At 43.2% G+C, this 21,416-nt stretch overlaps 1 protein-coding gene and 1 pseudogene across 7 annotated transcripts in view; one reads left to right on the top strand and one right to left on the bottom strand.

Moving 5' to 3' along the window:
- PHF20 (PHD finger protein 20) overlaps positions 1–21,416 on the top strand; it is a 138,139-nt gene that overhangs the window by 5,798 nt on the left and 110,925 nt on the right. For 4 of the 7 annotated variants that reach the window (XM_059898144.1, XM_059898146.1, XM_059898147.1 and 1 more), the window contains one exon: positions 17,682–17,797. The exons of 1 other annotated variant lie outside the window; for it this stretch is intronic. In XM_059898144.1, the coding sequence (XP_059754127.1) occupies positions 17,715–17,797 (83 nt within the window). In that variant the 5' untranslated portion in view covers positions 17,682–17,714. Of the gene's footprint in view, positions 1–14,435; positions 14,535–17,681; positions 17,798–21,416 lie in introns of those variants that run through there. 2 more of the 7 variants (XM_059898145.1, XM_059898149.1) reach the window with 2 other exon arrangements.
- LOC132349491 (zinc finger protein 883-like) lies at positions 6,561–8,386 on the bottom strand (annotated as a pseudogene).

Genomic DNA, 21,416 nt, shown 5'->3' with positions numbered 1-21,416 from the left:
TATCAACTGTCCTTTGCTTTCTTTGGCCAAATAATGGAAGAGGTGAGCTTGTAGAAATCCTGTAAAATTTTAGCAGCTGGGTATGAGTCACCAAACATAAATAGGGCAGTTATATGAAAGGGAGGTGGTTCCTGAATCAGTGGACTTAGGGGAAGGAAGAAGAGGAGGGGCCTGGGAAAGGATTTTAAATGATGGTTTTATTTGATAAGAGCTTTTCCCTTGTCAGGAACATAATCCTAAGATTTTAAAGACTGACTCCCAGGCATCTTAGATGATGTAAGAGGTCTCATCTTGTCCTAGTAGAGACCTGATTTTCAAGAGGTCTCTTTTTCCTGTGGAAAAGGCACATGGCTAGGTGGATTGACGTGCCTTCCTTGCTTATACAGGTGCTGGGATTTATAGGTTGTGGAACCCTAACCTGGAAATGTGGGCATTTTAGTTAGCATTTTTTGGAGCACTCTGTTAGGTCTTATTGAATCTTTACAATTTTTCCATTATCCTCATCTAATAGACAGGAAAACTGAGATTAAGTAATTTATTTGTCCAAGGTCATTTGGCTAATGACCCAGGTTGCTTTGCCTGCAAGCCTGGTGCTCTTACATCCTCCTCTCTACAGCTGCCTTACCTTTCTCCCTCAAGGTTTGAATAAGTCACATTAGTCACAATATCAAACAGGTGGCAGCCTGGAACGCAGGACTGAGGCACTGTTGAGACAAGAGGTGGCCTTGCCACCTCATCTCAGATTCTGTTCCTGACCGTGTAAACATCCCTTAATTGTAAAAGCCAAACTCTCCTAGCTGAGGCTGCATTTCTCCCCTTCTTGATGCCCCGGTGCATGGCTGGTTTGGTCTGCTTGACAGTCTCTAAGTCTCATGGAGTGGTGAATGCTGTCCAAAGTGCTTTGATGAGTAGGACGTCGGTCATGCTGTGACCTATATGAGAATTATACATCTGCAATTCAGAAAGGCAAGATAGTTTAAGAGGCCACCTTTCATGTCCAGGCTGCGTGGTATGTGGTGGTGAAGGACCAGAATTTGGAGGCAGAATGCCCGAGTTTGCATTCTAGCATCTGCCACTCTGTTGGGGCTACATGTCACTTGGGCGTGGGGCTCAAACGTCTTGGGACTCTCCCTGTAGCACAGACATTGGAGGCACACTTCCAGCTTGGCAAGTTTCTAACATATCTGGACCTCTGTTTTCTTTCTCAAGTATCATCATAACTACCTCACATCTATCATTGTAAGTATCAGTAAATGTTACCCTTTTCTCTCCATTTCCTAATCTGTAAAATGGGAATAAGAAAATCTAATTTATAAGATTATTAAAACTTGGTGAGCTGTGAAGAGTTGAGTATATGTTACCATTATTTTGTTTTATTCCTCTTACAAAATGTTTGTAAAATCCCCTATATTATTGTGGTTTTTTTTATAATTGAAGTATAGTTGATTTACAATGTTGTGTTAATTTCTGCTGTACAGCAGTGATTCAGTTATACATATATATACATTCTTTTTTTTATATTCTTTTCCATTATGGTTTATCATAGAATACTGAATATAGTTCTCTGTGCTATACAGTAGGACCTTGTTGTTCAAAGGCCTTATTTTTTTCAATTTTCTAATTTTTTTGGCCGCGTCTTGCAGGATCTTAGTTCCCGGACCAAGGATCAAACCCGGGGCCCCCTATCCACTGGACTGCCAGGGAATTCCCTCAAAGGCCTTACTTTTAAACGCAGTATAAATACAGTGGGTTTTGGAGGAGGTCCTGTTTCTCAAATCCCAGCTCTTCCTCCTAGCCAGGTGACCATCGGCAAGTTATTTGCTCTAAGCCTCCTTTCCCTCCTCTGTAAAATGGGATAATACTGATAACTTCTCTGCATTGTTGGGAATGAGATATTTGTCAAGGATTTAGCCTGTGGTGAAAACTCAGTAAAAGCCACTTTCTGGTGTTAATAATAAAGAGCAGGAACAAAAGTTAATACTTAAAGAATAAGGTAATTAATTGACTGTTAAATAATTTTTATTTATCTTTAAAGCCCCATGGGCAGTGAATCAGTTGTAACTTAGGAAAATGTCTTTGGAGGTCCCCTGGGGTAATGACTCTATCTCCAGATTATTTTCATTTGTAATATAGTGATGCCTCAATTAAGGAATCCTGTAAGAACAGTTTAGTCAGGTATATTTAAAAAAAGATTCCCTTCCCTAAAAGGAACCCACACAAACCTGCTCCAGAGCTGCCTTCCGCCATTTATAGGCTGGTACAGCTTTTCTTAGACTCCAGGGGCAGAATTGTGGTCTGTTTTCAGGGGCCTCGTTCCCTGTGCTTTGCCTTCCTCCCCCTTCCCCCATGGAGTGATAACAGTTCCTACATTTACCTGTGGATAGCATTTCTCAAAGAGCCTCCATATCATTGTCTCCTTGAATCCCTACATTCCTTAAGGTGGGTGATACAGGTCTCTTTCCTATCTTTCTTCCTGTTTTGCCAATAAGGAAGCTGAGGTTATCTCATTTAACAAGCATCTGACTGCTAAGTAAGGGCGCTGCTTGTTAGTTGCTGGGGGTGCGTATGAGGAGTTAAATGCCTGAGGAGAGATAGGCTCAGAAACAGGCAATTTCAATGTAGGGTGCTGGGTTGTGGTCCAGATGGCAGGCAAGGCTGCCATGGGCGAATAATGGAGTGGGCCCTGGCCCAGCGCCCTTGGCGAGGTGCTGATGGCTGAGCCCAGTCTGAAGGACCAGGCAGAGGAAGCAGCACTGCAAGGAGTCTTGGTGTGTGGGCGGCATGAGGGCTTATTGTGTGCTAGACTCTGTGCTAAGTAATTTTTATCTTCACAGCACCTGTATGAAGGTATGAAGTAGGTACTGGTACTGTCCCCATTTTACAGATAAGGAGCCTGAGGCTCAGAGAGGAAATGACTTGTGCAAGGTTATCTGGAAAATGGTGGAGCTGGGGTCCAAACCCAGGCAGTCTCATTTCGGAGTTCTGGCTCATAACCACCATACGCCGCTGGCCCTCTGCTGAGCTTGTCTGCTCCTCTCCTTGTAAGCTCCCGTTTCTAACAACCCCCGGTTTGGTTTGGTCATAATGGCTAGCTCACTGATGGCCTTGATGCTGCACTAGTAGTTTGAAGTCTGTTCTGTAGGGGAACTACAGAGCTTTTTTTTTTTTTTCTTCTTCATTTGAGATATAATTGACATATAACCTGAAGTGTTTTAAACAGAGGAGTCTTATTAGATTTGTGCTTTAGAAATACTACTGTAGCAGCATTGATGAATAGTAGCCACAGTGCAGTAGTTGGCTAGTTAGATTACCTGGGTTCAGCTCCTTGTGCCAATACTTGGTAGCTTTGTCATTTGGGCAGCTTACTTTCTGAACCTTAGTTTTTGCACCTCTGAAACAGGGATAATAGTAATCCTCATTACAAAGCTGTGAGGTAGATGCTAAATGAGACGATGTGTATGTAAAGCACTTAGAATACTGTATGTCATAAAATAAGCACTCAGAAGTCAGTTTGTAAGACAATATTGATTTGGATCTGGGGAGGATGTGGCTGGAGGTTTTGAGCTCCATTGAGAGTTGTTGCGGTAATTGGATTAGAACTGATGGGGACCTGAACTCGGCAACCACTGGGCAATGGGAGAAACCTAGAAGTAGATGTGACAAAATGGTGACTGAGAGTGAGATGCAAGGGTGATGCCCATGTTTCTAGCTTGACACATTGGCCAGTCTTGGAGCCTTAAACTGTGATGGGGAGAAAAGGAGAAGGAACTTGTGAGGATAAGATGATTAGCTCAGTGAGGTTGAGTAATATGCCAAAGGTCATTTAGCAAATATATTCTGGAGTCAAGCCTGGGCACTAGGCCCTTTCCATTGTTTCTGGGAAGATCTGCTGATTTAACCAATTCATTCTCAGTAATTCGGAATGAACCTGTGTTTGCTGTCTGTCTGAATTTTAATTGTGTAAGGAAAAGGTTGGCTCTTAGAGAAAGTATTTCAAGTATCTGGGAAGAGGGTAAGGGAATTTTTTGGGGGGGCCTTTTTCTTCCTGCCTCCTTACTTTCCTCCCCTCTTCCCTTTGTTTCCTTCCTTACCCTTTCAAGTGAAAGAGGCTAATTCAGCTCTTTTAGTGTGACTTGGGCAAGGGCCTGAAGGAGGGGTAATGGTTGGCTTTAGACCCAGTCTTCTTTTTTTTTTTTTTTAATTATTTGCTTAATTTATTTATTTTTAAATTGTATTTATTTATTTATTTATGGCTGTGTTGGGTCTTCGTTTCTGTGCGAGGGCCTTCTCCAGTTGCGGCAAGTGGGGGCCACTCTTCATCGCGGTGCACCGGCCTCTCACTATCGCGACCTCTCTTGTTGCGGAGCACAGGCTCCAGACGCGCAGGCTCAGCAATTGTGGCGCACGGGCCTAGTCACCCCGCGGCATGTGGGATCTTCCCAGACCAGGGCTCGAACCCGTGTCCCCTGCATTGGCAGGCAGACTCTCAACCACTGCGCCACCAGGGAAGCCCTATACCCAGTCTTCTTGCTGTGTTGTTGAGGAGAGGATAGTGATGGAGGGGCCCTTGCTCCTACTTGAACCAACTTGTCACTTCCCTAGGACTAAAGATATGCTCTTTTATGTTCTTTGTATTGGATACTATTTGTTAATATTGCATAATAATATTGACTGTAATCCTTTGTGTCTGATGTCCTTTTTGCTAGTGCTACTACTATCACACAGCCATTTTATCACCAATATTGAATATTTAGTGTGTACTGTGCTAAGCACTTGACATCCGTTAGCTCGCTTATCCTCAGAATCCCAGGACGTAGGGGTTATTAATCTGCTTTTATAGATGGGCAAACAGAGGGAGGCTCAGTGATTTTTCTCATCTTCACTTAGCCAGCAATGAGTGGAGCCAGGATTCCCCAGAATCTGAGTCTGAAACCTGTCTGTTCCCATCCCTAAGTACTCCCTGGCCTTCCTCCAAGACAGAACTTTGGCAGAGTCCCCTTGGAAGCTTCCTCCTGTGAGACGTAGGTGTCACTGGACCTGCTGATATTGTTTATGCTTTTCTGTAACAGTGGTGAGGGCTGCAGGGAGCATCTCCACCTCCTAGGCTCAGGGCTGTGAGGGGAGCGGAGCTCATTCCTTCCTGAGGCACCTTGCCTCTAGGACTTCCCCTCTACCTAGAATTCTCTTCCTCTGGATCTTCACATGGTTGTCTCCTTGTCATTTATTTATTTTAAAGGTAGATTATCTATCTGTCTCCTTGTCATTTATTTATTTATTTTAAAGGTAGACTTATTTATTTGTTTGTTTATATTTTTATGGCTACATTGGGTCTTCGTTGCTGTGTGTGGGCTTTCTCTAGTTGTGGCGAGCGGGGAGTACTCTTGGTTGCGGTGTGCAGGCTTCTCATCGTGGTGGCTTCTCTTGCTGCGGAGCACGGGCTGTAGGCGCGCCGGCTTCAGTAGTTGTGGCTCGCGGGCTCTAGAGCACAGGCTCAGTAGTTGTGGTGCATGGGCTTAGTTGCTCTGAGGCATGTGGGATCTTCCCGGACCAGGGATCGAACCTGTGTCCCCTGCATTGTCAGGCGGATTCTTAACCACTGCGCCACCAGGGAAGTCCCTCGCCTTGTCATTTAGATCTCTGCTGAGACCTCAGCTCCTCAGAGTTCTTTCTAACAGCCTTATCTAAAGTGGTCCTGCCGTGTCACTGGCTCACATTGTTTTGTTGGGTTTTCCCCCACAGAACATAGCCTCCCAGAAATGATCTTATTTGTATTTGTGTTTATCATGTTCCTGCCTTCCCCACTAGAGAACAGGGCCGGGGGTGTCTCATCCTCCCAGCATCTATCTCCAGCACCTGGCACATAGCAGGCACTCAGTAAATATTTATTGAATGAAGGAGGCATAAAGATGGTTTGTTTTTTGTTTTTTGTTTTTTTTTAAATTTGGGAAACATTTTTCATTTATTGATAGAACACCAAAAGCATAAACAGTAAGAGAATAAATGGACAAATAAGACTCCATTAAAGCTGAAAACTTTTTCTCTGGAAAAGCTACTGAAATGAGAAGACCAATTCTGGATGAAAATAATGTCAGATATTTCCATTAGAGGACCTTAATCAATAATCCATGAAGAAATGTCAAAACTCAGTAATTAAGATGACAAATCATATGAACAGAAATTTCAAAAAACTATGAATGGAAATTATCACATGAAAAACCACTCAACATCATGTCAATAGGGAAATACTAGTTAAAATCACTAGATACCACTATACACCTCTTACATCACTGAAGTTAGAAAGCCTGACCATACCAAGTGTTGATAAGAATCTAAAGAACAGGAACTCACGTCTGGTGCTTCTGGTAAGACTGTATCAGGATACTACCACTCTATGAAAGTTTGGCTGCATATAAGTTAAATTTTCACTTCCTCTATGACACCTAATCTATATGTTGCTAGATATTAACTCAAGTGAAGGAAAGCATAAGTTTGGAGGGCATTTCTCCAGTGTGAACTTTCTTGTTTTTTATGAGCCTGGAGCTGCCTGCAAAGAACTACACTCAAGGTTTTTCTCTAGTATGGATTACCTGGTGGACAATAAGACTTCTTCTGTAGACAAAGGCTTTTCCACATTCACTGCACATATAAGGCCTTTCTCCAGTGTGGATTCTCTGGTGGACAACAAGACTTCCTCTGTAGACAAAGGCTTCCCCACATTTACTGCACGTATGAGGCCTTTCTCCAGTGTGGATTCTCTGGTGCTCAAGAAGACTTGTTTTGTAACTGAAAGGCTTGCCACATTCATTGCAATTAAAAGGCTTTTCTCCAGTGTGGACAGTTTGGTGCCGAACAAGTGTATACTTGAGCTTGAAGGCTTTCCCACATTGATTACACTCATAGGGTCTTTCTCCAGTGTGGATTCTCTGGTGCTCAACAAGTTTAATTTTGACCTTGAAAGCTTTCCCACATTCACTGCACTCATAAGGCCTTTCTGCAGTGTGAACATTCTGGTGTTTACTGAGGGCAGAGCTGCTTGTAAAGAACTTCCCACATTTACACCCATAAGCCTTTTCTCCGGTGTGAATTCTCTTATGCACAACAAGACTTCCTTTGTAGACATAGGCTTTCCCACATTCACTGCACATATAAGGCTTTTCTCCAGTGTGGATCCGCTGGTGATCAAGAAGCCTTTTTTTGAAGATGAATGACTTCCCACATTTGCTACACCCATAAGGCTTTTCTCCAATATGGATCCTATGATGCACAAGGAGATTTTTTTTTTGTAAAGGAAGGGCTTCCCACATTCACTGCTCTTAGGATTTTCTCCAGTGTGGACTTTTTGGTGCTGAACAAGTGTATCCTTTTGAAGGAAGGCTTTCCCACATTGATTACACTCACAGGATCTTTCTCCAGTGTGGATTCTCTGGTGCTCAACAAGTTTATATTTGTGGGCAAACACTTTCCCACAATTACAGCACTCATAAAGCCTTTTTCCTGTATGAACCTTCCTATGGTGAGTAAGACTGGAGGTGAGTCTAAAGAACTTCCCGCAGTCACTGCACTCATAAGGTTTTTCACCAGTGTGAACTCTCAGGTGGTCCGTGAATTTATACTTCTTACTGAAGGCTTTGCCACATTCGCTGCACTCGTAATGCCCTTCCCCAGGGTGAGAGACCTCCCTGCTCTGCCTGCTTGTACCTGGGTGCTCTCCATAGTGGGAGGGCTGGTGTGGGGGAAAGCCCAAGCTGCCTAGGAAAGCCTTCTCAACCTCTCCGCATGTGAACATATTGACGGGTAAAAAGACTTTGCAGCTCGTCACAAGCAAGGCCCCATTCTCCTCGCTTCTGAGGTGTTTCTCTCCAATGGGCTGCTTCTGGTGCTGCTGTAGGTGAGAAGTGAACATTTTCCCACAGGCCCCAGAAGAGGACGGTTTCAGCCCAGGATGCACTCCTTGGTGCTCAGCCAGGTACAAAACATCTTTCTCTACCAGGGCACCCGTATCCGAAGTAAGAGTCTTCAGGATAGATGGGTCTGGATTTGGATTCCTGTCTTGTGTCACTAGTTCTACAGAAACACATTGTTCAGAAGCAGCCTCCTCAGTACCTACTGCACGCCAACACCCCAGGGAGGCTATAAGTGACAGGTTCTCCAGCATCACGTCACAGTAGAGGAGTCTCTGAGCATCGTTAAGGAGACCCCACTCCTCCTGGGAGGACACAGCCACATTCTCAAAGATCACATGGCCCTGTCCAGGGACCATAAATGCTGCTGCTACCATGGGAACCTGGGGCGGGTCCTGTAGCATGCTGGTTGCCACAGGACCCGTTGAGCGCGGCGGGATAATGGTGGTAATGTGGCCCGAAAATTCCGGAAGCAGGTTCCGCATCCCGCTCACTCCCGCGGAGTGTGGACGGCGTCCCCTCGAGCTTTTTCCAGTTTCCGTTACCTGGGCTGCACCCAGTGATCTAGAGCTTTGGGTCCTGCAGACGCAGCAAAGGCTGCCAAACCGCCGTCAACAGAAAGACACCGCAAAGATGATTTTTTTAAACATTTAAAAAAAAATTTTTATTCATTTATTTTTGGTTGCATTGGGTCTTTGTTGCTGCGCGTGGGCTTTCTCTAGTTGTGTTCTCTAGTTGCGGCGAGCAGGGGCTACTCTTTGTTGCGGTGCGCGGGCTTCTCATTGCGATGGCTTCTCTTGTTGCGGAGTACGGTCTCTAGGCGCATGGGCTTCAGTAGTTGTGGCCCGTGGGCTCTAGAGCGCAGGCTTAGTAGTCGTGGTGCACGGGCTTAGTTGCTCCACGGCATGTGGGATCTTCCCGCACCAGGGCTCGAACCCTTGTCTCCTGCATTAGCAGGAGGATTCTTAACCACTGTGCCACCAGGGAAGCCTGAGGCATAAAGATTTAAGCTGGTCTTTCACTTGCAGTGTCCCTCAGTTTGAAAGGCACCATCACCCTTTAATGGAGGTTGAATTGCAAGCCTGGTGTAAGCACTATTAGATTATTGTAAAGCCTGTTCTGTAGTTTCTGGTGGTTGACATTCTTTCTAGAGTTTATTTTCCCTTAACCCTGTCTAGAGCCGACTCATTGAAAGATCTTGTTCCATGCCCACCTATCACAAATTCTTTGTTACTTTGAGCCCTCAGTACCTGTCCCCGAGCACAATGCAGTTGCTGAGACAGGACCTCCAGTTACCATGGCTGCAGTACTCTTAAACCTCTCCCAAAATAAAATCCAGGGTCCATGTCAGTACAACATTAAATATAAATGCATTATGAATTCAGAAAATTCTGCTGCCGTTTTTTGAGTACCTACTTTGTGCTAGACATATAGGGGCTTTGCAAATCTTTCTTTCTTTTTTTTTTTGCTATGCTGCACAGCTTGTGGGATCTTAGTTCCCTGGCCAGGAATCGAACCCACAGTCCCTGCAGTGGAAGCGCGGTCTTAACCTCTGGACCGCTACAGAAGTCCTGCAGATCTTTTCCTTTTAGCACCCGAGATAGGGACCATTAATCCTCATTTGATGAGTTACAAAAGAGAATCCGAAGATGTAGCTCATAGACTAACGTGTGGTAGTGGTTAAGAATCTGGAGCTGCAGGGCCTAGATTCAAATCCTGGCTCAGCCCCTTTCTATATGGGTGTCCTAGGGTGTCCCTCACTTTTCCCTGTTCCTCTCTGTTTTATCTTTACAACGAGGATTAATAATAGTACTTGTCTTTGTGGTGGTTGTAAGGATTACATGACTTAACATTTGTAGAATTAGTTATTATTACTATTATCAGTGTTTCTTATGTAGGTCTTGTTCTGCTCTCCTTTTGTAAGGTTGGTTCACATCTTTATCATTTTAGTAGCTGAGTGACATTCTTTATTTAATTTATTAGGCATCTGTTGAGTATCAGTCATTCCTTTCCCTAATGGAGCTTAAAGTGTAGACCTACTACATTAGGTTTTATTTAAATATTCTCTTACTATTATTATTTTTAATATTTTTATTTATTTTTTGGTTGCTTTGGGTCTTCATTGCTGCGCGCGGGCTTTCTCTAGTTGCGGCGAGCGGGGGCTGCTCTTCATTGTAGTGTGTGGGCTTCTCATTGCCGTAGCTACTGTTGTTGTGGAGCACGGGCTCTAGGCATGCGGGCTTCAGTAGTTGTGGGTCGTGGGATCTAGAGCGCAGGCTCAGTAGTTGTGGTGCACGGGCTTAGTTGCTCTGCAGCACGTGGGATCTTCCCGGACCAGGGATTGAACCTGTGTCTCCTGCTTTGGCAGGCGGATTCCTAACCAATGTGCCACCAGGGAAGTCCTTCTCTTATCATTAAACATGTAAGTTATATTTAGCTTCCCCAGCATCGTATGTAAAGAGCTATTGTTTTTTTCTCATTTTCACAAATGATTTATTTTTATCCTGGATTGTATCCTTCTGATTGAAATTACTGACTCCAAGTGTAGAAGCAGTTTTACAGCTTGTTCCTTTCTTCCAGATTGAGGTATAAAAAGATGGCCATGGTCAGGGCCTCAGGCAGTGGGTCAAGTGTTCCAGCTTTCTCACAGCTGGGCCATTCTTAGGTGTTGTCCTTTCTGAAAGATTAAATATTTCTGCTTGCTATATAACGGTGTAATAATTCTGTCACAGCATTTGAAAAGCATCCAATTGCTTCATCTTCCTGTATTCAAACTATGTTTATGTTTAAAGGCATGAGTATAAGCATAGCATGGACTTTGGTAAGGGAAAGAGGAAGGGCCTTCAAGAAATGGTTTGTCTACCTCTTGGAAAATCCTGTTACCTGGGGTAAGAGACATGTCTCCTGCCTTGGAGGACCTTGAAAGCAGTTAGCCCCTCTGAACCTCAGTTTCCTTTCTGTACGATGGGAATATCACATTTAGTCCTAACTACATCATTTGGCAGTTGTGTAGGTCCAGAAAATAGTGTAAGGATGAAAGCCTTTTACATATTTAAATAATCTATTTTTTAAAAATATGAAGAAATATAAAGAAGTAATTCAAAATTAAAATATTACCAAGTAGGGCTTCCTTGGTGGCGCAGTGGTTAAGAATCCGCCTGCCAATGCAGGGGACACGGGTTCAATCCCTGGTCTGGGAAGATCCCACATGCCGCGGAGCAACTAAGCCCGTGCGCCACAATTACTGAGCCTGCGCTCTAGAGCCCGTGAGCCACAACTACTGAAGCCCGCGCGCCTAGAGCCTGTGCTCCGCAACAAGAGAAGCCACTGCAACGAGAAGCCCGCGCACCGCAACCAAGAGTAGTCACTGCTCTCCACAACTAGAGAAACGCCAGCGTGCAGCAACGAAGACCCAATGCAGTCAAAAATAAAAATAAATAAATTTAAAATATTACCAAGTAGATAATCCCTGCTGACAATTAAAGTAAAAACAAAGAAGTACATTATTTTTTTTAATGTATTTTAAAAATTAATTAATTAATTAATTAATTAATTAATTTATGGCTGTATTGGGTCTCCATTGCTGCGCGTGGGCTTTCTCTAGTTGTGGTGACCGGGCTTCTCATTGTGGTGGCTTCTTTTTGTTGTGGAGCACAGGCCGTAGGCGTGTGGGCTTCAGTAGTTGTGGCGTGTGGACTCTAGAGCACAGGCTCAGTAGTTGTGGTGCACGGGCTTAGTTTCTCTGCGGCATGTGAGATCTTCCCGGACCAGGGCTCGAACCCGTGTCCCTCGCATTGGCAGGCAGATTCTTAATCACTGAGCCACCAGGGAAGCCCCAGAAGTACATTCTTATAGTTAAAAAATTCTAACAACACAGAAGGGTAAAAAATGAGAAGTCAAATTTTCATGCTCTATTCCTTTCATTAAGGGAACTACTTAAAACAGTTATTTTCTTCCTTCCAAGAAATAATTTTATGCATATACTATAATAGATCTGTCTGTTTGCATTAAAGAGATAATACCAGACACAGGCCTCTACACCATGCTTGTTTTATTTGACAATGTATCTTGTAGATGGCTCCATATCAGCATCTACAGATTGCCATTTTTAAAAAATTTAATTAATTAATTAATTAATTTTTGTCTGCATTGGGTCTTCGTTGCTGTGCGCAGGCTTTCTCTAGTTGCGGCGAGCAGGGGCTAGTCTTTCACTGCGGTGCGCAGGCTTCTTATTGCGGTGGCTTCTCTTGTTGTGGAGCACGGGCTCTAGGCACACGGGTTTTGGTAGTTGTGGCTCACGGGCTCTAAGAGCGCAGGCTCAGTAGTTGTGGCGCATGGGCCTAGTTGCTCTGTGGCATGTGGGATCTTCCCGGGCCAGGGATCGAACCCATGACCCCTGCACTGGCAGGCGGATTCTTAACCACTGCACCACCAGAGAAGCCCAGCCAGTTTTCCTTTTAATAGATGTACAACATTCCATTGTATAGATGGCCATAATTCATTTAACTAGCCCTCTGTTTTGATGGACATTTTAGCTGCAGAAATTACAAAACTATATTGTTCATCCTTACAGGTAATTTGGCAGACTTTGGGGGATGTATCTGTCGGATAAGTTACTGGCAATGGGGACTGCTGGGTTGCAGGTCATTTGCATTTTGTAGATAGCGCCAAGTTGCCTCTAGAAAAGATTTTCCAATTTATGCTTCTACCAACAGTGTATAAGCATCTTTTTTCCCTCATCCCTGAAGACACTGGGTATTTTACCTTGAAATTTTTAGTCTGAGAATTGAAAAATTGTTATTTTGATTTGCATTTCCTTTAATTTAGGGTGAGGTTATGTGGATTATATAATATCACATGCTTATTAGACCTTTACATTATTCCCCGCCCCCCCCCAACCTCCCCCTTCCCTGGGAACCTGCCAGTTCTTACACTTTGCCCATTTTTTTTTTTTTAAATAAATTTATTTATTTATTTTTGGCTGTGTTGGGTCTTCGTTGCTGCACGCGGGCTTTCTCTAGTTGCGGCGAGCGGGGACTGCTCTTTGTAGTGGTGTGCGGGCTTCTCATTGCGGTGGCTTCCCTTGTTGCGGAGCACAGGCTCTAGGCGCGCAGGCTTCAGTAGTTGTAGCACACGGGCTCAGTAGTTGTGGCTCGCGGGCTCTAGAGCACAGGCTCAGTAGTTGTGGTGCACAGGCTCAGTTCCTCCATGGCATGTGGGATATTCCTGGACCAGGGATCGAACCCGTGTCCCCTGCATTGGCAGGTAGATTCTTAACCACAGCGCCACCAGGGAAGCCCATACGCTTTGCGCGTAAGTGAGTTGTTTAACTTTTTTCGTTCTTGGTTTGTATGCACTCTTTGTTAATAAAGGAAGTTAGCCCTTTGGTCATATGTGTTGCAGTTATTTTCTCCCAGTTTGTTGTTTGTGAAAGTGCCCTTTAAACTGTATTACACAGTGTACATTTAAAGTTTTCATTGTCATTGATGCAGGGGCATTGACTGCCTATACTGTATTTAAGGAAATAAACTGGGCTCTCTGTCTCCTGTGTAGCAGTGAGCTCACATTGTAGGAAAAGTTGTTTAAAAAAAAAATTTGTTTTTTTGCCATGCTTCGTGGCTTGCGGAATCTTAGTTCCCTACAGGGATCGAACCCATGCCCCATGCAGTGGAAGCGTGGAGTCCTAACCACTGGACCACCAGGGAATTCCCTGTAGGGAAATTTGAATGTAAAGGAGTAGTTTGAAGTCCTGCCAAGGTCTTTAAGTGGAATCATTTGTGAATACAGATTGCATCAGATTTTTTCTCATAGTTTTTCTGGATGTCCATACTAAACATATTTCCTTTTCCTATTCTGGAAGCTAGAGCTTTTTGGTAGAAAAAAACAGGCCCTGAAGAATGGGTAAGTTAAAAGCTACAGAATCTTAGCTCTCTTGCCTCTTGAGAAAAATTTGTGTTTAAAACTAAATGTGAAGCAACGAAGACCCAATGCAGCCATAAATAAATAAATAAATAAATAAAATAAATTAAAAAAAAATTTTTAAAAACCCCTAAATGTTAGAAGTAAAAACGTACTTCTTTTTTTTTTTTTAATTAATGAATTAATTTATTTTTTTTATTTTTGGCTGTGTTGGGTCTTCGTTTCTGTGTAAGGGCTTTCTCCAGTTGTGGCAAGTGGGGGCCACTCTTCATTGCGGTGCGTGGGCCCCTCACCATCGCAGCTCTCTTGTTGCGGGGCACAGGCTCCAGATGCGCAGGCTCAGTAGGTGTGGCTCACGGGCCCAGCCGCTCAGCGGCATGTGGGATCTTCCCGGACCGGGGCACGAACCCGTGTGCCCTGCATTGGCAGGCGGATTCCCAACCACTGCGCCACCAGGGAAGCCCCTAAAAACGTACTTCTTATGTAATCTTTTAAATTCCTGCTTCTGTCTTGAACTCTTTTTTATTCTTTAGTAGATTTGTCAAATTAAATTGAGACTTTGCGATGAGTGTCCCTCACCTTGACCTTTGTTAGAGCTCCTTCATCTCTTCTCAGATTTGTGTTCGTCTTCCTGGGTGGACTGGAGCTGCGACTGAGTTGGATTTCTGATTCCTGATTTCCAGCACAGTGCCTTACTGACAGTGCTCACTAATGGTTTGTTGAATGAATTAATGTGAAATTTAAAAACAAACTCTGCCATCCCCAGAGGAGTGGAGGGAAGATTTGGGCATGGGTCATAAAAGCCAGATTATTCCTTAGTCTTGTTCTGTGTGATAACAGATAGTGAAGCTTCAAATAAGTGGCTCAGGGACTTCCCTGGTGGCGCAGTGGTTAAGAATCCGCCTGCCAATGCAGGGGACACGGGTTCGATCCCTGGTCCCGGAAGATCCCACATGCCGTGGAGCAACTAAGCCTGTGCACCACAGCTACTGAGCCTGCGCTCTGGAGCCAGCATGCCACAACTACTGAGCCTGCGTCCCGAAACTACTGAAGCCCGTGTGCCTAACATGCTCTGCAACAAGCGAAGCCATCGCAATGAGAAGAGTAGAACCCGCGCACTGCAACGAAGAGTAGCCCCCCGCTCGCCGCACAACGCAACCATAAATAAATAAATAAAACAAATAAGTGGGTCAGAGTTACAGTGAAACAGGTTTCAGTTCATGATAAGGAAAACCTTCGACAATTCAGCCTCAAGAGGAATTGGTTTTCTTGAGCCATTAAGAATAATTTGCTCATTTTCATTCACTGCCTTGTTCCCACACTCCTGTATTTAGTGGAAGGCGTCCTAGGGAAGTTGTGTGGTAAAAGAATTAATTCAGAAATCAAGGAGACCTGGGCTTTTGTTCTGAGGCTGGTCACTTAGCACCTGAACCTTAGCCCAATTACTTTAAACCTAATTTCTTCATTTGTGATAACAGAATTATTAGTAGCTACAAACTATGTAGTCCTTACTTTGTACCAGTGTTCCTTAAATGGATTATCTCATTTAGTTTTCACACCCACTGCCTGGAGATAGGTACTATTATCACCATCCCTATTTTAGGGAGGGGAAACAAATTCAGAGGGATTAAGTAATTTACCCGGATTCATTCAGCTAATAAAGGGTGGGGCTGAGGATTAAAGGCCAAGCATTTAATCCTATTACATTACACTATATTACATGACATCTATAAAAGGGAGCTGTCTCCCTGCATGAAGTCTGATAAATACTAGCTGCTCTGGTGAGTTTTCTTTTTAATTAAAAAAAATTTATTTATTTATTTATTTATTTTTGGCTGCATTGGGTCTTCGTTGCTTCACGCAGGCTTTTCTCTAGTTGCGGTGAGCAGGGGCTACTCTTCATTGCAGTGCGCGGGCTTCTCATTGTGGTGGCTTCTCTTGTTGTGGAGCACGGGCTCTAGGTGCATGGGCTTCAGTAGCTGTGGTACGGGGGCTCAGTAGTTGTGGTGCATGGGCTTAGTTGCTCCGCAGCATGTGGGATCTTCCCGGACCAGGGCTCTAACCCGCGTCCCCTGCATTGGCAGGCGGGTTCCTAACCACTGCGCCACCAGGGAAGCCCTACTCTGGTGAGTTTTCAGTGCCACTCTGTCTTTATTCTTGTCTGGCTTCACCTTTTCATATAATCTGAGAGGCGAAACTATTGGTATACATGAAGTCAAAAATAAAAAGATAATTTGAGGTGGTGTTTCTCGTAAGTCAAAGTGAAGACTCTTCTACTGATTGGATTTACCTATGTCAGCTATCATATCTCAATTTCCTGGAGAGTGTGAAGAAGTATAGCCAGTCAAGCCTCTGATTCTCCCTTTGCTAGGGTCCATATAATCCAAATACTCTTACTTGACGTAGCTTTTCAGTTTATTAGGTTTCAGATTCCTTAGTTACAACTGTCAACCATTCCTTTCTTGGTCTGATTTGCTTTGTGCGTTCTCCAATATCAGCCCTTCAGAATGAGTTGTTTAATGTAATGGATAGCTCATCCTTTACATTACATATATTTTTTCTTATGGAAAATTTCCATTATGAAAAACAATAAATTTAGGAAACTGTTTAAGAGGAAAAGATCACTTACAACCTTTTTTTTTCCTGTCTTTTTTTTTTAAGTGCACATGAATTTTTATTTGAGCTCAAAGGGGTGTAATTTTACATCCTGCTTTTTCATGTAATATATTGCAAGAAAGTGTGATGGTATTATACATTAGATATGAGAACCCACTTTTTTTTTTTCCCATTTTTAATTTTTTTGGCCACACTGCACGGCTTGCGGGATCTTCGTTTGAACCCGGACTCAGGGCAGTGAAAGAAAGCTCTGAGTCCTAACAACTGGATGGCCAGGGAATTCCCATGAGGTCCCACTTTTGTGATTATTCCTCATTCATCCATTGCAAAGTTTGCCCTCCTGGTATGAGGCAGATACTGCCCTGGCAGTGCAGGCTGCTGGGTTCCAAAGTTCAGTGGGAGAGAATTTACTCAGGGATAGCCTTGCTCTATGGAGGTCGCCTGCTCAAGTGCCCCGAGAACTCAGAGTGGCTACATCTCCATCAGAACCACCACTACTAGCCCCTAAAAATAAATTTTACTCATATAGAAAATGACCATCAATTCCAGTACCAAAAGGCTCGATAAAAAATTGGGAAAATATATCAATAAATTGTCAGAATGTACTCAAGAATGGGTAGAAATATAAATAAATCAAAAAGTATATAAATAGATCAAAGAATGAATAAATAGATCTTTTTTGTCCAGCCTTCCAAAAGTAGGGCCAGAAATCAGCATTCAGCTTTTGTTCGCTTCCTTTGTAGCACTTAAAATTCATAGCAGTTACAGCTTGCAGTTAAGTCATTTGTCTGTTTACTGGCTACATTTTTGTTTTCCCCCAGTAGACTGGAGGCTTCATGAGGCCAGGAACTGCGTCTCTTTTGGTCTTGACGATTGTTTTCCTAAATAATCTCTCAGCAGGTATTTGTTGCATACTTCAGCAAATGATTAAATTTAGTTCTGAGAGTGATTGTTTTTTTGGTGTTCTGAGAGGTGCCACTTATAGGTGAATTCTTGGTAAGCAGTGTTGAGGGAGGATCTCTTTACAGTTCCAGAGACTACAGGATGCTGCATAATAGAGAAGGAGGAACCAGTGGAGGACACACCTGTGTTAGGATGAGGGCAGGAGTAAAGGAGGACGCTGACAGGGTTTCCTGGAGCTTTGTGTTTTGAATAATGCCTGTTTGTCTTTTCTGTGTAGTGAGTGTTACTCCACTCTGGGCAGACTTTGCCTAAGTTTCATAAATATTTAATTGGCTTTTTCAGGAGAATAAAGGCAGCCCCCGTTGATGACTGAAAATGACAAAGCATCCACCTAACAGACGAGGAATCAGCTTTGAAGTGGGAGCCCAGTTGGAAGCCCGGGACCGATTAAAAAACTGGTACTTTTACATTTTTCTGTTAATTAAATCCCTTCAGTAAAGGACTTTTGCCAGCACTGATAAAGAGGGGTAGCCTGGGCTTTTCTGTAGTGTTTTCCTGCTCCCTGACTCTTGGAAGGTGGAAGGAGACTTAAGTCTAGAGCTGTCCTTTGTCTTTGGTGCCGGGATCCCTGTGTTAAGGGGACCATCCTGTTATATTTGTTTCCCTTCTCTGCCTGTAGTGGCTGTAGGGAAGGGAAGATTAATAGTGGCAGCTTTCTTGCTCTTGGCTGCCTGTCTGAAAGATCAGGGATGGAAGAATGAAGAAAAGGGGTTAGATTGGAACAGCTTGTGTGTTGTGAACAACTCCTCCTGTTTTCTGGGTGTATTGTTGTACAGTTGAAACTCAGTCATCATATTTTAGGGATGATTAGATTCAGAGGCTGAGAGGTTGTAGTCCCGACTCTGTCATTGACTTGTGACCTCTGGCTGGTAATTAACCACTTTGAGCATCCGCTTCCTCTATAAATGTGAGTACTAGTAATATTGACCTCACAGACTTTTTTCTGAGAATCAAATAATAGGATATGTTGGAAAAGGCCTTATAAACTGTAAAATGATGGTTATTGTTGAGGATATCCTAGAATTTAGTCATTAGTTAATGCTTAAGGTGAAAGTGGGAGTTTCAGAACTCAAACCTTTCTGTGAATTTTCATAAGGAAGAGTATAGTGCTCTTGAAGGTTATCTCAGAATAGGCTGACCAGCTCCTGGGGTGTAGGAAGAGAAGATGGGAAGGGAAGCAGGGGAAATGCCTGGAGTAGAAAGTGTCTCTGCTGCCTTTTGGGGCTGGGAGATTTGATATAAAAATTAGAGACACTTTGAACACCTAGTTGTTTTTAGGCTGTTTGTATTTCTATAATTATTTCCCTTTTTTGGTTTCCCTCAGTATTTTTTTAAGGCAGCTTAATCAAGAGAAAGAATTCTTTTTAAATTTGGGGGAAAAAAATAAAATATAGAAAAAGTTTAAAAGTACAGCTAACTATAAAATAATCTGTGTACTTATCACTCAGAATTACTGAATATTAACACTTTTATTTTACTTATATTTAAAAAAATAAAGGACATAAAACATTTCTGGTATAATGGAAGTACCTTTTATACCCTTCCCAATTCAGTTCCCCTCCTGCATTCCTTAGAGGCAGCAAGCGTCCTGTAGTTAGTTCTGTCCTTTCTGTCCATGTTTTACATTTTTACTGTATGTATCCATAAATAATACTAGTTAGCATCACTTTGGGTGTTTTAAAAAAATTCCTATAAGTGTTCTCATTGTTCCTCTCCTGTATTTCATGTTTTTGTGATTTACCCATAGTGATATGACATATTCATCCTAATTTCTTATTTATTTATTTATTTTTGGCTGCATTGGGTCTTCATTGCTGCATGCGGGCTTTCTCTAGTTGTGGAGAGGCTACTCTTCATTGCGGTGCGTGGGCTTCTCATTGCAGTGGCTTCTCTTGTTGTGGAGCATGGGCTCTAGGCGTTTGGGCTCAGTAGTTGTGGCTCGCGGGCTCTAGAGTGCAGGCTCAGTAGTTGTGGCGCCTGGGCTTAGTTGCTCCGCGGCATGTGGGATCTTCCCGGACCAGGGCTCAAACCTGTGTCCCCTGAATTGGCAGGTGGATTCTTAACCACTGCACCACCAGGGAGGTCCTGTGTGCAAGTTTCTATGTGGACATAACTTTTCAACTCATTTGGGTAAATACTAAAGAGTGTGATTACTGGATCATATGGTAAGAGTATGTTTAATTCTGCAAGAAACTACCAAATTGTCTTTCAAAGTGGCTGTACCATTTGGCATTTCTGCCACCTAGGAATGAGAGTTCCTGTTGTTCCACATCCTTGCCAGTATTTGGTGTTGTCAGTGTTTTGGGTTTTGGCCATTAAAATAGGTATATAGTGGTATCTCATTGTTATTTGAATTTGTGATTCTCTATTGAAATATGTCAAATATATTTTCATATACTTATTTGCCATCTGTATATTTCTTTGGTGAGGTGTCTGTCAAGGTCTTTCGTCCATCTTTTAATTGGTTGGTTGTTGCTTTTCTTTTTTTGTTGGTTGTATTCTTATTGTTGAGTTTTAAGAGTTCTTCGTATATTTTGGATAACAGTTCTTTATCAGATGTTTCTTTTGTAAGTATATGGGATTTAAGGCCATGAGACTGGATGAGCTTTCTAGGGCTGCACTGTCCAGAAAAGTAGCCACTAGCCACAAGTAGCTATTTACATAAAATTAATTCAGTTCCTTAGTCACCCTAGGCACATATCCAGCGCTCAGTGGCTAGTGGCTACCGTATTGGAGAATGAAGACATAGAAAATTTCCACTGAGAAGGTTCCATTGGACAGTGCTGATTTAGGGAGTCAATATAGATAAAAAGGAGGATTGACCCCTGGTGCCTTCCAGTGTCTAGATGTTAGCAGGTGAAGAGGAACCAGCAAAAGAAACTGGGAAGGAGTGACCGTTGAGGCAGGAGGAAATCCATGGAGGTGTCTAGAGCAGCGATCCCCAACCTTTTTGGCACCAGGGACTGGTTTCGCGGAAGACAATTTTTCCACAGACCCGGGTGGGGGAGGGGGCAATGGTTCAGGTGGTAATGGGAGCAATGGGCAGCGGCAGATAAAGCTTTGCTCGCCAGTCTGCCACTCACCTCTTGCTGTGCAGCCCGGTTCCTAACAGGCTGTGGATGGTAACGGGGTCGGGGAGGGGTGGGGGGGACATGACCCCTGCTCTAGAGGACAAGTGGAAAAGGTGTTTCAAGAAGCAGGGAGTAATCACTTCAATCTTGTGATGCTGGTAGGTCACATAAAATGAGGATTGAGTGACTGTTGACTTGGTTACATCAAGGTTGTGGATGACCTTGACAAGAATTGTTTTAATGGAGCAGTGGGGACCAAAACCCTAATTGGCATGGGTTCAAGGAAAACAGGAGAGAAGGAACTGTGGTGTGATGCAAAGTGGGAGGAATTGGCCATCGATAGGAGCAGATAGTTCATTTATTATGAGGGGAAGAGGGAAACTGGGTATATAGGTAGAGATGAAGGTTTACTTGTAGAGTTGGTGATGGTAGCATGTGTTTTTTTGTATTTTTAAATTGAGGTATAATTTACAAACAGTAAAATCCACTCTTTTCAGCGTACAGTTCCATGAAGTTTGCCAAACTCATACAGTCATTCATGCATGCACCACCATAATCAAAATGTAGCATTTTTATCACCCCACAAAATTGACTTGTGTTCCTTTGTAGTCAACCTCTCCTGCAGCCTCCAGCCCTTGTCACCTACTGATACGTCCTCTGTCCATATAGTTTTGCCTTTTCCAGAATGTCGTATAAATGGAGTCATACAATATGTAGCCTTTTAAGTTTGGCTTCTTTCACTTACAATGCATTTGAGATTCATCCATATTTTTGTATGAATCAGTAGTTCCTTTTATTGCTGAGTAGAATTAAATCGTATGGATGTATAGTTTATCTATTTACCTGTTTGAAGAAATGAATTGTTTCCAGTTTTTGGTGAATATGAATGAACATGAATACAGGTTTTGCGAGAAAGTAAGTTTTCATTTCTCTTGGATAAATATCA

Source organism: Balaenoptera ricei, chromosome 15 (genome assembly GCF_028023285.1).
Source record: "Balaenoptera ricei isolate mBalRic1 chromosome 15, mBalRic1.hap2, whole genome shotgun sequence".
Classification (NCBI taxonomy): domain Eukaryota; kingdom Metazoa; phylum Chordata; class Mammalia; order Artiodactyla; family Balaenopteridae; genus Balaenoptera; species Balaenoptera ricei.
Note: the sequence above shows the minus strand (reverse complement) of the source record. Positions and strands in the feature narration are given on the sequence as shown.